This window comes from Macaca fascicularis, chromosome 3 (genome assembly GCF_037993035.2).
Source record: "Macaca fascicularis isolate 582-1 chromosome 3, T2T-MFA8v1.1".
In the NCBI taxonomy this organism is placed as follows: Eukaryota; Metazoa; Chordata; class Mammalia; order Primates; family Cercopithecidae; genus Macaca; species Macaca fascicularis.
Window position 1 is genome coordinate 93,739,541 of NC_088377.1, and position 17,552 is coordinate 93,757,092.

Genomic DNA, 17,552 nt, shown 5'->3' on the forward strand with positions numbered 1-17,552 from the left:
TATGGAAAAAATAGGTTTTGTACCTTTAACTAGCTAACTGAGCTTCTGCTGTTGTATTCTTGCCAAAAATTGCATAACCTGAGTTTATTCATGAGGAAACATAATAAAAACAAAACTTGAGGAACATTTTCCCAAAAAAAAAAAGGCCAGTATTACTTAAAAGTGTCAAGGTCATGAAAGACAAAGAAAGACTAAGCAATCAGTTTAGATTAAAAGGACACTATGGAGATATGATAGCTGAATATAGTATGTGATCCTAAATTAGATCCTAGCCCAGACACAGTCGTTAGTGGAACAGTTCGTGAAATTTAAATAAGGTCTATAGATTAGGCAATAGTATTATACCGGTGTGGATTTCTTGATTGTCCTCATTGTTCTATAATTATTGAAGATGTTCACATTTGGCCAGGCACAGTGGTTCATGCCTGTAATCTCAACACTTTGGGAAGCCAAATCGAGTAGGACTGCGTGAGCTCAGGAGTTCAAGACAAGCCTGGGCACAGTGAGACCCCTCTCTACTAAAAATTAAAAAAAAAAAAAAATCAGCCAGGTGTGGTGGCACACACCTGTAGTCCCAGCTACTCAAGAGGCTAAGTTGGGAGGATCACTTGAGCCCCGGAGGGAGAGGCTACAGTGAGCCGTGTTTGTGCCACTGCACCCCAACCTGAGCCACAAAGTGAGACCCTGTCTCAAAAAAAAGATGTTTACATTTAGATAATCTGGGTGAAGGCATGTACAAATCCTTTGTTCTACTTTTGTTCTACTTTTGCAACTTTTTGAAATCATTTCAAAATGAAAATTTTGAAATATTTTTTTAAAAGCCACAGAAAAGAGTGTTGTAAAGAAGCAAAGAAGGCACCTTTGTCAAGCTCAAGCAGGCACTCAGTAAATATCTGGTGAGCCCAACTGCTGGGTTGAGTATTTGGTTTCAACCCAAAACCTTGAGAGGATGATGACAAAAGTTATTTATAACAAAACAATGAGGACATTTCTGTTTGCAGAGCCTTGACACAGTGTGGTGACAGCAACAGAGACAGATTCTGGTACCAATTTTTGAGATGCTTCATCTAAAAAGGCAAATGCTTATAGATATACTCAATGCCTAGAGCATCAAAACCTGCTGTTTCTCCTAAGGACAAAATGCATCTCCAAGATATAGTGTTTAATCACTAGAAACTTTTAAAGGAGAAAAAATTCAATGTGACATACCTCATATAGAGAGAAACAAATCACTCTTTTGTGACTCATGTATTTATTATTTATTATTCCCATTTTTAATACTTTCAAGGTCTTGAAATTTAAAGTTTCATTAAATAATGGAGGCATTCTGATTCAAATGGGACTATTTCTTAGGACTTACTCATGCAACTCTTCCTGGCTTATTGTTTCATGCAAACCATCTAGATAGGAGCAGAGCATGCATGACAGTGACTGTAATGTGAAGAGTGTGTGCTTTTGATCCATCTGTTTTGTCAAGATTTTTATCCTGCACTGCTTGAAACAGCACAACTACAGAGGAAAAATTCAGAAGCAAATGCCTTACACGTTTTTAATGTCATTGGCAATGGCTAGGACTCCTGAAGTCCTAGCGGGATGTCCTTTCAACAGATGTCTTTTGTTTAGGGCTTGAGATAAAGGACATCATGGAAAGTTATCTGCTGCTTGTATTGATAGCTTGAGTGAGCTGTCATTTCTATCAGCTCCAAAGCATCCCGGGATGAGCCTTTTACCTCTGGTATTCTCTTTCACTTTCCTTCTGCTCATTTTCCACTTGACTTTGCCCCACCACTCCCCTCCTCTCTTTTCTCTCCAATATTGCAATAGGTGCTAGAAATAGAAAGATGAGAAAGACAAAGTCCCCGCCTTCAAGGAGATCATCACCAAATGGGAAACAAAGACAAAAAGGAAATCATTGTGTTTCTGGTGAAAGGGCAGTGAAATAAAGGCAAGTTGAGGCCTCTGGATGTAAGAAGCACTTAACTCTGTCTGTAGAAGTAGGGGAAGACTTTACATATGAGTTAAAATTTGAGCTGAGAGCCCTGAAGAAATAAATAGGAATTCAAAAACGACAGGGAGATGGTGACTCAGAGCTGGGAGGCTCTGAGGGGTAAACATCTTTGAGGAAGAGGGAGAGAGAAGTTGGACATGGCTGAAAGATATTTGTGGGGCTATGTCAGGCTTTGAGGCTGGAGGCAGATCACAGCTACTGTGGAAAGGCTATTATTATACATCCTTTTAAAAATCTATGTTTTAGAGAATCATTTAGCTGAAATTCAGAGCCACACTTGTGAATCTGAAGGCATTTACAGTAGTAGAAACACTATCAGAAACTGCCACAACAAATTGTTAAGTGCCTACTATTTTGAGCTCAAGGTCAATATAGTAGTCTCAATGTTTCTGCTTATTGCAAGCAAATATTTTTAGAGAAGAGAAAGAATTTAAATTCCTCATGATGGATTTTTTTAATGGATTGTACAAATCATTCTCCTGAAAATACCTCTAAATCATAAAAATAAAAGCAAAATCTGCAATATTTAAAATTCTAATTCATGTTCAAAAATGTTAATAGATACATTTTAGGTCATAGTATGACATAGTATTTTTCAAGAACTTTTCATACTCTTTTTAACAGATTCTGGTTTCTGGTTTCAAGTACAATGGAGTAAACATATCCCACCCTGTCTCTCCTGCTGAAAATAGCTATAAAACCTGAACAGAGTGTATGGAATAGCTGGAGCACTCTGGAAAGTAAATAGCAGGACAAGTGAAGAAGAAAACCAGAATTAGGACCATCGCCAAATGAACAATTAGATTAGCATTATGCTATCCTCTGGCGTCTTCCAACCTGGACTCAAGGCAGCCCAAAACCCAGAAGCAGCACAGAGAGGTCACTTCTAGAAGAAACCTTCTAGTTCTCACTCTAGACATGAGAAAGTGGTCTCCTGGCAGTAACAGCAGAAATAGTGGGGACATACAGTTGCCTAGAATTCCAAGGAGATTGGAGGGAGACTGCCTCTCCACTGGAATAGTTGTGGTCCCAGAAAGGTGGGGCAAACCCCCGTTGCCTTTTTTTTGCAGGTGGGCACGGAGTTTCACTCTTGTTGCCCAGGCTGGAGTGCAGTGGCATGATCTCGGCTCACTGCAACCTCTGCCTTCTGGTTTCAAGTGATTCTCCTGCCTCAGCCTCCTGAGTAGGTGGGATTACAGGCACGTGCCACCACGCCTGGCTAATTTTTGTATTTTTAGTACAGATGGAGTTTCACCATGTGGGCCAGGCTGGTCTCAAACTCCTGACTTCGTGATCCACCTGCCTCGGCCTCCCAAAGTGCTGGGATTACAGGCATGAGCTACTGCGTCTGACCTGCCTTTTTTCTTATTCTGTTCTCCCATCACTTGGGGTCACCATGAGTGAATTTTTAGGAAGAGCACAGCAGAGCAGAGCACTAAAGCCCCGACTTTCTGGCTACAGGACCAAATTGTGGAGTCCAGGGAACCAGAGAGTACTCGAGAGATCATGGGAAGGGAGGATCTTTGGAAAGCAACTCCGTAAAGGTGTTTCTGAATATGCATTTATGGAGGGATAACCAATGCTGGGATTATGTGAAACGTTTCTCTTCTTTCAATGCCCTGCACCCTATTTAAAAGAAACTCGATGAATCAGAGTTCAGACTTTGAAGGCCTGTATGGACCCTTTTCTTCTCGTCACTGGAGACAGGTGGGCTCTCCATTTGGACCATCTTGACAAATACATAAAATGCTCCTATTCCAAGGTCAAACCTCTTTCATTTCATCAAACTATGATCGCAGGGATCAGAATATGGAATTCTTAAGGGTACAGTGCCAGTTCTTTAAATGTTTGCCTTACTTTGCCACATCCCACAGGCTAGGAGTTATCTATCTTTTCTTGCTGCAGTCAGCATTTTCTCTAATGATAGCAGCATGGCAAGCAACTGGGGAGAAGTCTATGTACAGGGGAAGAAAGACAATAGAGACAGGGAAGGAGAGAGACACAAATGTCGATGAGTCTGGCAAAAGGATAACAGAACAGAAAAAAGGAAAGTAAGAAGAAAGTGTGACATGGGAATTATATAAACTAATTACATAATCTCAAAAAACAGGTTTCGAAAGGAAATAGAAATAGTGGAAGGCGCAAGAACTTCGGAACAAAGAGAATTCTCGGCTCCTAGTGTGGATACCTACTATAGAAAATAGACACTTGAGTAAAGAAGAACAGACAAGTCCTCACTCCTTGGGTGGCTGTTTGTGATTGCTTTGTAAAAATTTACCACGGCCAGTTGCCATTGGTCTCCCATCTTCGTCCTGAGTGACAAAGGGACCCAGGGATGTGGGCACAGGAGGGGATGCTCATGTGGTATGTCACAACAGGCTTTCGTTTTCATTTTTCCCAAGCTCTGTGGGTGCTCTGCACCTCAAATTCCCACCTGTACCCTAGATAATGAAGAAAATTATTGCTCTGACCTAGTCCTTTAATTATTTTTTTCCCCACTCATGGCTTGAGCTTTCATTAGTTTTCATTTCTCATTAAGAGAAAAATCAAAGAATGAGAATTAAACATCTCCCGATCTATTATCTCACCGAAAATAAGAAGCTAAGAGTCATGGCACTGGAACTGAATGAAGGGCCCAGCTGATGCATGTGCCACCGCAAGATCCACACAGTGCATGGGGGCTGTGCTCCTTCTCTTCTGTCCTCTGGAGGACAACAGGGAGCACTCACTCCCAGAAAGACTGGAGCCCCTGTACTGAGGACTCAGTGTTATGAGAGCTGGCACCTTCCCTGAGTAGAGATAATAGGCCTCAAATCACACTGGCTTTTCCTTTTTTCGAGCATTGGGGTTGGATTTTCACTAATCTCTTAAAATTGTTGTCTGGGCGTGGTGGCTCATGCCTATAATCCCAGCACTTTGGGAGGCCAAGGCAGGTGGACAGCCTGAGGTTAGGAGCTCGGGACCAGCCTGGGAAACATGATGAAACCCTATCTCTACTAAAAATACAAAAATTAGCTGGGCATGGTGGTGGGTGCTGGTAATCCAAGCTACATGGGAGGCTGAGGCAGGAGAATACCTTGAACCTGGGAGGTGGAGGTTGCAGTGAGCCAAGACCGCACCAATGCACTCCAGCCTGGGGGATAGAGTGAGACTCCATCTCAAAAAAAAAAAAAAGAAAGAAAGAAAGAAAGAAATGTTCCCAGTGCTCAATTATGTGTCTACCCTCATAGATACTATTTGGAAGGTATTGAGGCTGTGTCCAGCTCATCTGTTAATCCCTGCTTTACGGCAGGCACATGCCAGTGCTCAAGAAATGGATGGAGTAGGTAAAGGAGCAAATGCACACTGAAATGGACTGATTACTCCGAATTTGTATGGCTATGTGCATTTTAATAATTCCTAGGCAGCACACCCCTTCAGAAGTGAAACAAGAAAAGGATGCCCACTCTCATCACTCCTATTCAGCATAGTACTGTAAGTCCTTGCCAGAGCAATCAGGCAAAAGAAAGATATAAAAAGCATCCAAATAAGGAACGAGGAAGTCAAACAATCTCTCGTCACTACAATGTGGTTCTACACCTAGAAAACCCTAAAGACTGCACTAAAAGGCTCCTGGAACTGATAAACAACTTTAGCAAAGTTTCAGGATACAAAATCAATGTACAAAAATCAGTGAAATGTCTATACTTCTATAACGTTCAAGCTGAGAGCCAAATCAAGAACGTAATCCCATTTACAACATCCCAAGAAAATAAGATACCTGGGAATACATCTAACCAAGGAGGCCAAAGACCTCTACAAGGAGAACTAAAAAACGTTGCTGAAAGAAATCATGAATGACACAAGACAAATGGAGAAATATTCCATGCTCATGAATTGGAAGAATCAATATTGTTAAAATGGCCATACTGCCCAAAGCAATCTACAGATTCAATGCTATTCTTAACAAGTTACCAATATCATTTTTCACAAAACTAGAAAAAACCTATTCTAAAATTCATATGGAACAAAAAAAAAAAAAAGCCTGAATAGCCAAAGCAATACTAAGCAAAAAGACCAAAGCTAGAGGCATCACATTACCCAACTTCAAACTATACTATAAGGCTACAGTGACCAAAATGCATGGACTGGTACAAAAACAGACACGTAGACCAATGGAATAGAATAGAGAGCCCAGAAATAAGATGGCACACCTACAGACATCTGATCATCAATGAAGTCAACAAAAATAGGCCCCTGTTCAATAAATGATGCGGGATAGCTGACAAGTCACAGGCAGAAGAATAAAATTGGACTCCTATCTTTTACCATATACAAAAATTACTCAAATGGATTAAAGAATTAAATGTAAGAGCTTAAGTATAAGAATCCTAGAAGAAAACCTAGAAAACACCATTCTAGACATTGATCTTGGGAAAAAAATTATGACTAAGTCTTCAAAAGCAATTGCAACAAAAACAAAAATTGATAAGTGGGACCTAATTAAAGAGCTTCTGGACAGCAAAAGAAACCATCAACAGAGTAAACAGACAACCTACAAAATATTCACAAACGATGCATGCAACCAAGGTCTAATATCCAGAATCTATAAGGAATTTAAACAATTGAACAAGCAAAAACCAAATAACCCCATTAAAAAAAATGGGTAAAAGACATGAACAGATACTTCTCAAAAGAAGACATATAAGCAGCCAACAAGAATATGAAAAAGACTCAACATCACTAATCATCAGAGAAATGCAAATCAAAACCACAATGAAATACCATCTCACACCAGTCAGAATGGCTATGATTACAAAGTCAGAAAACAACAGATGCTGACAAGGCTGCAGAGAAAAGGAAATGTTTATACACTACTGTTGGGAATGTAAATTGGTTCAGCCACTGCGGAAAGCAGTTGGAGATTTCCCAAAGAACTTTGAGAACTACCATTTGACCCAGCAATCCAATTACTGGGTGTATATCCGAAAGAAAATCACTTATTCTACCAAAAGGGCATATGTACCCATTGTTCATCACAACACTATTCACAATAGCAAAGACATGGAATCAACCTAGGTGCCCATAACAGTGGATTGAATAAGGAAAATGTGGTGTATATATACCGTGGAATACTATGCAACCATAAAAAGAACTAAATCATGTCATCGCCAGCAACATGGAGGCAGCTGGAGGCCATTATCCTAAGTGAATTAATGCAGAAACAGAAAACCAAATACCATATGTTCTCACTTACAAGTAGGAGCTAAACAATGGATACTCATGGGCATAAAAATGGCAAGAACAGGCACAAGACTACTAGAGGTGGGGAGGGAAGGAGGGGGCAAAGGTTGAAAACGACAGTCAGAACGGCGATTATTAAAAAGTCAAGAAACAGATGCTGGCAAGCTTGTGGAGAAATAGGAATGCTTATACCCTGTTCGTGGGAACGTAAATTAGTTCAACCATTGTGGAGGACAGTGTGGCGATTCCTCAAAGATTTAGGACCAGAAGTACCATTTGACCCAGCAATCCCATTATGGTTATATACCCAAGGGGATATAAATCATTCTGTTATAAAGATACATGCATGTGTATGTTCATTGTAGCACTATTCATGGTAGCAAAGACATGAAATCAACCCAAATACCCATTGATGATAGACTGGATAAAGAAAATGTGGTACACATATACCATGGAATACCACGCAACCATAAAAAGGAACGAGATCATGTTCTTTTCAGGGACATGGAGGGAGCTGGAAACCATCATCCTTAGCAAACTAACACGGGAACAGAAAACCAAACACCATATATTCTCACTTATAAGTGGCAGCTGAACAATGAGAACACATGGACACAGGAAGGGGAACAACACATGCTGCGGCCTGTCGGGGAAGTGCCAGGGTGGGGAGAGCATTAGGAGAAATAGCTAATGCATGCTGGGCTTAATACCTAGGTGATGGCTTGACAGGTGCGGCAAACCACCGTGGCACATATTTACCTATGTAACAAACCTGCACATCCTGCACATGTATCCTGCAACTTAAAATAAAATAAAAAATAAAGAAAATTACCTATTGGGTCTGCTATGCTCAGTACCTGGGTGATGGGATCAATTGTCCCCCAAACCTCAGCATTACACAATATACCCAGGTAACAAACCTGCACATGTACCCCTGAATCAAAAATAAAAGTTGAAATCAAAATAATAATAATGATTCCTTGCCTCACTACAAAAAAGAAAGAAGATGACATAGCCATTTCTGAAAAAAATTAAACGTAGTATTCCAATACAGCCCAGCACTTTCAGTTAGGTATACCATATGCCCAAAACACTTGAAAGCAGGGACTATCCATAGCAGCATTATTCACAGCAACCAAAAGGTGGAAATAACCCAAATGGCCATCAACGAATGAATGGATAAACAAAATGTGTTATGAATGAAGCTTGAGGACGTTATGCTGAGTAAAATAAACCAGACCCAAAAGGACAAGTATGACTTGAGCCATCTACATGAGGTGCCTAAACAGTTAAATGCAAAAGGGCAGAAAGTAGAAGGGTGGTTATCAGGGGCTGGAGGGGGGAGTCAGTGGAAAGTTATTCTTTATTGCATTTTGAGTTTTGGTTTGGAATGATGGAAAAGTTCTGGAGATGGGTGGTGATGATGGTTGCACAACAATGTAAATGAACTGAATGCCACTGAATTGTACACTCAAGAGGGGTTAAAAGATGAAATGAGGCCAGATGCGGTGGCTCACGCCTGTAATCCCAACACTTTGGAAGGCCAAGGCAGGCAGATCACTAGGTCAGGAGTTCGAGACCAGCCTGACCAACATGGTGAAACCTCATCTCTACTAAAAATACAAAAATTAGCCAAGCATGGTGGCACATGCCTGTAATCCCAGCTACTCAAGAGGTTGAGACAGGAGAATTGCTTGAACCCAGGAGGTGGAGGTTGCAGTGAGCCGAGATCACACCACTGCACTCCAGCCTGGGCAACAGAGCGAGATTTTGTCACACACACACACAAAAAATATATATATATATATATTTTACCATAATAAAATGGAAATAAAGCAATATTTATTTAATGTACTAACATTCCTGAATCAGCCAAGAGAACATCAGTGCTGCCTGTACAGCTTGCCACTAGCTGTATGTGAAAAAGAGGCAATCATTGCATTGCTACACAGCTTCAGTGAGACACAGGCCAGCACACCCTTCATGGCTGCACACTGCCCTTTTTCCCACATGGAACTGGAAGAACACGCCTGGGTCTGTGGTAAAATGCACTTATCCCCAAGCTTCCAAGGCTGGAAGTTATAGGAGAATCTTCCTATGGAAAGGGGCAACAGGATGGTGTTTCTCTAACTCATCCACTGAGTTGCAACACCCACCTGAGAATTACTTGCTTATTTCTAGCAGATCTGTCTCTTGGGGACAAAAAGACCGTACATTAGTTTGGGGTCACTCTTTCTCAACTACAGCCTAGAGGAGCACTGTCCACAGGAAGCCAGAGTTCAGCATGGCAGACGGAAGGAACTGGTTCGAACTGCAGTTCTTCAAATGAGTACCTGTGTGGCTTTGGGCAAGCCACTTAAGTGGGCCTCAGTTTCCTCGTTTAAAAGTGGGAATACGACAGTACCTACTTCACACAATTGTACCACAGCTTAAATGAGCTGTAAAAGTGTAACAGCACCTAGAATAAAATAAGTATTCAACAAATATGATTTTCTTTTTTTTTTGAGGCAAGTCTCTCTCTGTCGCCCAGGCTGGAGTGCAGTGGCACGATCTCAGCTCACTGCAACGTCCACCAACCAGGTTCAAGCAGTTCTTCTGCCTTAGCCTCCAGAGTAGCTGGGATTACAGGTGCACGCCACCATGCCTGACTAATTTTTTTGTACTTGTAGTAGAGACGAGGTTTTGCCATGTTGGCCGGGCTGGTCTTGAACTGGTCTCGAACTCCTGACCTCAAGCGATCCGCCTGCCTCGGCTTCCCAAAGTGCTGGGATTACAGGTGTGAGCCACCATGCCTGGTCTGGATTTTCATATAAGAGATATGTTACAGGTGGTAACGGGATGGGGCAGGATGGTCTTGTATATCGTTACAAGAGTTGAAATATATCAACTCTACAATCTGAAACTTGTGTTGGCCAGACAGCCTGCGGGAGCCTCGGGAGTGTGCAGGAATAATAGGAGGAGATTAAATGGGGCTCTCCAAGGAGGTGGGTAGTTCTTGTAACATTCTTTGCATTTTCCTCTAATTCTTCAACTCATTCTTTAATATTTTCGGTAGTTTGTGTGTTTGGTAGTAGATATATACTTTTTTCTCACATCTACTAGAAGATTTACTCATGTATGCTTAGGAAATGTCTGAAGACCCATGAATCCAAAGAAATTTTGGTTTCGTAAATAAACAGAAAAGCCCTTAAGGAGAGTTCCAGGATTAAACACTACAGAAGCTTATTGGAAGCAAATTATTTCCATCAATGTGTTGATCAGAACAACCTTTGACCAAACAGTAATGCTGCTTTCATGAGTTCAGTCAATCAGACTCCCATACTGATAGTGTGAAATTGAACTCACTAACTTTAATTGTTTTCTTAATTTTAATTATTCAGGTGCATCTTCCCGAAACTTGAAAAAATTTATAGAAAGGTAAGTGGAAGATAAAAAGTTGTTTTTAATTTGGTTCCTCATTTTGAATAAGGAATGAAAACTCTGTTATTACCCCAAAATCATTTTTACTGAGCATACATAGCTTGTTAGTCACTATCCAAACTCTAGGATATCACTCCTTGGGCCAGTGAGCATAGAAAGTGATTAATTTGCATATGTCCTCAAAGAAGGGTGATAAAAATGCATACAAAGTTGGTAAAACTTAGGTCTGACAGACAAAAGGATGATGTCATATTCCTGCTTTATGAATGAGAAAACATTTTTTGTGCTTCTTTGGGGCTTGAAATTCAGAAACAAGGCTCGAGTTGTCCTGACTGGAGCCTCAAGAAGGCTTTGCCTTTTCAAAGTTGACTATGGGTCCACGGCTGCCAGGATATCCTAAGAACATGGACATAAGTAACCCAATAACTCACCTGTGCTTATTGATGCAATTGCTGTGAAAGATGCCAAGAAGATAGTATTGTGTCTATTTACCCAGGACCTCAATCCATTCTTTTCAGTTTTATGCATTTATGTGGCCTTTCTCTAATAGGCAAGTGGGACAATGATTATAGAGAATAAATGGGAAGTGGGAATGGTGGTTGGCTGTACTAGAATGAAAGAAAAATAGCAAAAAGGTTGCCAAGAGGGTGGTCATACCAAGATTTTCAAAGGCCCAGCCTGTGTCACTGGCTACATAGCTAGGTTTCCAAGTATCTGACATTCAGATTCCATCTATGCCTTCTCAGCTTGTCTAGAAACAAGATGTTGGACTATCCTGCCATCGTTATATATGCCATGATTGGAAATGATGTCTGCAATGGGTGAGTTATTGAGAAAAAGTATTTTCAAGATTCTTTGACTCTGGGCTCTTCCCCACCCTCTCCTCACCAACTCCACTCCATTATAGCAGCCTGCTGTTCAGCTGAATTTCTCTATCTTAGAAGCACGGCTGGGCGCAGGGGCTTACACCTGTAATCCCAGCACTTTGGGAGGCCAAGGTGGGCAGATCACCTGAGGTCAGGAGTTTGAGACCAGCCTGGCCAACATGGTGAAACCTTGTCTCTACTAAAAATACAAAAATTAGCTGGGCGTGGTGGTGTGTGCCTATAATCCCAGCTACATGAGAGGCTGAGGCAGCAGAATCACTTGAACCCAGCAGACAGAGGTTGCCGTGAGCCGAGATCATGCCACTGCACTCCAGCCTAAGTGATGGAGCAAGACTCTATCTTAAAAAAAAAAGCAAGTCCTAGACACATGTGAAATCAACGGTACCAATCTGTGACGCTGAAAGCTTCTTTTGAAAATATCTGCTCCATTAATTATCAACTCTGATGTAACAACAAATGGGTGCATCCTGATCAGTTATATCACAAGAAATGTGCTACTACTGACTGAGAACCCAAGATTGGGAATTGTGATTTTTTAAATAAAATAAGGCAGAAGCACAGCTACCCCATAAGGACGTCGATCTCACTCATATTCTGATCTACTTTACTTCCTCATGTGGAAGAGACAGCTTAGACGCACAGACCTACAGCATTTGCAAAGGAACTGCGGATAACTCATGGCCAATCCTATTTATGCCCATGGCCCATAGCAAGAAGGTAATTTTGCTAAACTGCTGATATTGGTAGTGACTTCAAAATGGTGAATTCCTTAGTTCCTATATAACATTTGGGGAGGTTTCTCAAAATCTGTGTACACCCCTAAGAATATGATGCATGTATGAATGCCATCTGTCCTGTGATTATGGCCAAAAAAAAAAAAAAAAAATGGTGAGACAGGATTTAGAGCAACTCCCCAGTAGCAATAGCCACCCACTTACTATTTTAGGAAACAGGAAAGTAAGGCCAAAAGAAGTTCATGATTTGCCCGAGGCAACAGGGTTGATTAATGGCAGAGCTGGACTCCACCCCAACTGTGCTAGAAGTGGGCCATCCTGCTCACTCCCCTGTTTGCTTTCCTGTATTTCACTTGCCGCGCTTTCCAAGCCTGTGCTGAAAACAAAACTCAATGGTATTAAAGTGTGTTTGCCCGTACAGATAAAATTCAGATGGCAAAGGAGATGCAGACATAATCAGTGAAGTGCGTTCAGGGGAGGAGATGCCATAATGATCCAGAGACTCTGATATGCCAGATGTCACCTTGGTGCCCTTAGGCTGGTTTGCTGCTGGCCCCAGAACCCCAAGTTGGCCAAGGCTACATGCTTGGCACCAAAGTCTGTGAAGAGCCACCTGGGACTTTCCAGTAAACAGCAAACACCCTTTAAGAACTGCCATAAACCAAGAGGTACATCACTCTATATCATTCCATCCTCCCAGCAGCCCTAAGAGGCAAGGATGATTGTCCCATTTTACAGATGAGGAAACGGATTTGGCAAGGATAAGGAACTTGCCTGTTCTGGTATCGAACGTCAAAGCTGGGAGCCAAACCAGGTTATCTAACCAAATTCCATTCCCTGTCTGTAGTTCACACTGTCTTATTTCCTCTTTGACTCACTCACTTTTTTAAGTATATGGTGAGCACCACGATGTGCCAAGCACTGTGCCAGGCTCTAGGATATGGATATGATGGCAAAGAAGCCACAGCCCCTGACATCAAGGAGCTAATGGAAGGAGAAACACCGTGCTTCAGGCTCTAGCTGCCATCATGAAACAGAACAAGGCTATGGTCAGATCAGTCATTGCTCCCCCAGCCCCCAGAGCGTGTCCTTCCAGAGAGGAACAGAGAGCAAACTGACTATACTGAATAAAGAACATGTGCAGAAAGAGACTCTGGCTCCAAAAGCCAAAATTCCTGAAACTGTACTTTTCCAGCAAAACCTGCTTACCCAGACCCCTCCAGCCCAGTCCTACTTTTCCTTTCCCAAAGAGCTAAAGGGCAGGCAGACATCAGCCAGAGACCTGTGCCAGCCTCTCCCCTGCTGGGGATCTGGGTAGAGAAGCAGCAAGCATTTGGGTGAAAGAACAGAGTTGGCAGTATGGGATGTCCCTGTGGTGCCCACTTTGTGATGTCCTGTGGAGGGGTTAAAAAAATAAAGACAGATGGCAACTATACCTCCCCATCTGCCAGAACGTCAAGGTGGAGTAGATTTCCCAAAATGAGCAAAGGGATTTTATAAAAAGCTCAAGCAGCAAGGAGTTACATAATAAGTCTGTCCTGGAACAAGTTTTAGGATATTTGCTTGACTTTTTTCTTTTCTTTTTCTATGACAATGCTAGCTCTTACTGAAGTGACACATTTATGTGCTTTTTTCTCAATTCTCTAAACTCATCTAGTTACTCAACAAATACGGGTTAAATGAATGAGGGTCATGATTGGAAGATAGCTTTTAGCATCAGGAAGTCAAAAAGAAAGATCACGTAGAGAACCTGGCTTTCTCATTGTAACCCTGCTCAATTAGATTTAGGCTAACTCAGCTTCCTTTGCGCTTTTGCGATCACTGCCCTTGAGGGCTATGTAATGTGAATGATATGAAAGGAGAAACATTCCTGAAAACAAGGCAAATGTTGGGGAGCTACAGCAGCAGAACCTTGGGGTGACAGAGGCAGTAGTGGGAAACGGGAATGGCCTCAGAACGTCCAATCATAAAGGCCAGTGACAACCCTTTGCCAACATCCCAGTGCAGCATCCCTGAAATGAACATGGTAATTGCTGGAAATTCCATAGAATTATACAAGCATCTAGCACTAGCCCCATAAATGGATATAGTTTCATTTGTTACAGTGGACAATCATAGGACAGATGGCACTCATACAAGCATCATATTCTTAGGAGTATACACAGAAAGTATAAATTATACATTTTCATCTTATGGAGAGAGCCAGGACCACCCACACAGGGTGTCTGTGCCTGTCTGCCCCCAACTATTGTTTTTCTTCAATGCCAGTGCTTCAGGTTATGCCCTGGGCAGTTGACCAGCACTGCATTAAGAGGAAGCCAGCTGAGGCACTGATAGGTCACAGGCCCTAAGGAGCCTGGACTAGTGAGAAACCATCCATGCTATTTATTCAGATGATAGAAAAGCCAGCAGGGAAGGGAATGGAAAGAGCTCCTGCTGCTCAGAGGAATTCTCTCTCCCAGACTCCTCAGTGAGAGACATAGGTAGCAAAGGGAATGATAAGGAGGTTCCAACCAGCCAGCATGTTCCAGGCCACGCCCACTTTTAAGGGACGTTTAATGTATCTCTATGCATGGGGTAATATGGGAGGCCTCATCCCATTCCCAGTCTGTATCGAGATGCCCCTTCTCCCCAGCTACTCAGGAGGCTCAAGTGGGAGGATAGTTTGAGCCCAGGAGTTCAACCCTGCAGTGAACTATGATCATACCACCGCCCTCCAGCCTGGGTGATAGAGCAAGACCCTGTCTCTATTTAAAAAAAAAAAAAAGAGATCTCTTCAAGGGGATTGGATGAGAGCCCAACAATGTGATTGTAACTGGCTGGCATGAAGAAAAGGTCTAACTCTCTTACCTGGGTGTTTCAAAAACACAAATGCTAGCTGTGAGTAAGGTGTGAGCACTTGACCACTACAGTGACCTGGGCTTTAGCTGTGGCTCCAGGAAACTGGTTTTCTGCGCATGCTGATCAGTTTCTTCCTTGAGAAGGGACACCTCTCTCTGGCACCGGCCAGGTGAAATCTGGCTGGCTTACCTGCCAGGGTAATGAAATGATCAGGCTTATTTTGCCTGATCAGACACAATTCATTAGGGCAGGACAGGCTTCAGAGTCACACTCAGGAGTGAGGGTGTTCATCTGTTCCAAGCCTGGCCATGTGCTCCTGACATGTGTGAGAGCATGTCAGTGAGCACAAATTTCTCTCTCATTATTTTCCCCAGTGTGGCCACTGTGCCCCAGGCTGGTTTTCACATCTTCTTTGTTAGCTGAGCACTCTCGATCTCTCACCTATCCATCTGAGTGTCTGGGGTGAGCTCGCTGGTGTGTGAGAAGGGGCGCTGGGACCCTGGGGTGGGCAGACAAATCCGAGGTGGCAGGTGCCTGGGACACCTGGGTTGAAAGGGTTAGATACCTTCAGCCCAGCCTATTCGTCCTTTGGCAGACACCAGAGAGACGAGACCTAGGAGATAGTTCTCAACCACTAGGGTTCTTTGGTCTCCAGAATACTAGCACAAAGTCTCCCCCAAACATCACCAGAGGAGAAAGAGTACACAGATCAAAATGGCATTAAAAACTTTTCAGTGAGCCGGGCGCGGTGGCTCATGCCTGTAATCCCAGCACTTTGGGAGGCTGAGGCAGGCAGATCACGAGGCCAAAAGATTGAAACCATCCTGGTCAACATGGTGAAACTCTGTATCTACTAAAAATAGAAAAATTAGCTGGGTGTAGTGGTGCGCACCTGTAGTCCCACCTACTCGGGAGGCTGGGGCAGGAGAATCACTTGAACCTGGGAGGCAGAGGTTGCAGTGAGCCGAGATTGCGCCACTGCACTCCAGCCTGGGTGACAGAGTGAGACTCCATCTCAAAAAAAAAAAAAAAAGAAAAGAAAAGAAAAAAGAAAGGAAAACTTTTCAGGGACAGAAGTCAAAAGGCACCTTCTATGGCATCTGGAAGGGGTGATCGCCCCATGAGTCACATAGACTCCCTTGCCCTTACCTGAGCTAAGAGTTGGCTGATTTTGCTATGCAAATTAAAAGTAAATTCTATAGTTGTACAAGGTGGAACAAAGGTAACTGGAGAATGTTTCATTAGCAACACCAAGGCTTCCATTTTTATTTCACTTAGCAACTAGCCATGTTGATTATGCTTGCTTAATTTGTGGGTGCCCTTTCATAAGTACAAATTAGCTCAGATTCTTCATTTAGCATCAGGGTTGTGCCTCTAACCAAAAAAATAATTATTTAATGGGGATTTGGGAAGACTTTGTCCATCTTAACTCATCTTGCCCTTATGTGGTTGGAGAACATTAGCTCAGCATAATTGCTTTGTGCCAAAGCGTCGCTGTATCAGCAGAAAAAAAAAAAAAAAAAAAAGTGTGGCAAGACAAAAGTGAATTGGCAGTGTGTGCCAGCTTTACCAATGACAGAAGAAAGGCTATAGATACCCGACTTGCCTTTCATTTCACCCTTGTTGTCACACTTCAAACACACAGTGAATACAGAACCTGAGTACTTTGGGCAGGTTCTTCAGTGCTGCTTCTATGCATATAGGAATCAAGTCAAAGCCCCTCCCCACGCTTCTGCTCTAGTAGGTAGGCAACCTAGTCGCAAATTGCTGTAGCTGCTTTTTATCAGGCTAGGAAGATTTTTATTTTTAAAATAGTGTAATTTTTTCCTGACAATGGAAAACATGAATTTAGCATGCAGTTCTACACCCTGAGAGTTTGTAAAATTAGACATCTTTTTTTCTCCCCCCTTAGGAGACTCTAGCGATCCATTACATAGTTTAGAAGCACATACACCAACCACAACTGCCACCCTACTGGCTACCCCCACAGCACCAGAAGTATTGTTGTAGTCAGCAATACTTTTTAGCCATCTTTCTATATTAATACATACAAATTACTTCTTTTTTTTTATTCAGGTGAAATTCACATAATGTAAGACTAACCATTCTAAAGCAAAAATTCAGGGGCATTCCCAGTTCACAATGTTGTGCAACCAATGATATCTAGTTATCTGATTCTTCTTAACAGCTATATAGAGTTCTATTGCACAGGTGTACCCTAATTTATGTATTCAGGCTTCTGTCTTTTTCCAGTTACACACTACACCAAGCAGTATTGCAGTATTTGTATGCACATTTTTGCACATTTGTGGAAATGTTACTATAGGATAACTTCTCGAAAGTGAAATTCCAAGGTCAAAAGTTAAGCCAACTTCAAATTTGGATATATTTTGAAAAACTGACCTCCAAAAAGGCAGTGCCGATATTCATTTATGAGCT

At 42.2% G+C, this 17,552-nt stretch overlaps 1 protein-coding gene across 11 annotated transcripts in view; it reads left to right on the top strand.

The window, feature by feature from the left end:
- The window catches only part of AOAH (acyloxyacyl hydrolase), a 206,425-nt gene that overhangs the window by 149,916 nt on the left and 38,957 nt on the right, over positions 1 to 17,552 (top strand). For all 11 annotated transcript variants that reach the window (XM_074035229.1, XM_065542124.2, XM_074035228.1 and 8 more), the window contains 2 exons: positions 10,612 to 10,648; positions 11,398 to 11,472. In XM_074035229.1, coding sequence (XP_073891330.1) covers positions 10,612 to 10,648; positions 11,398 to 11,472 — 112 coding nt within the window. The remainder of the gene's footprint in view (positions 1 to 10,611; positions 10,649 to 11,397; positions 11,473 to 17,552) is intronic.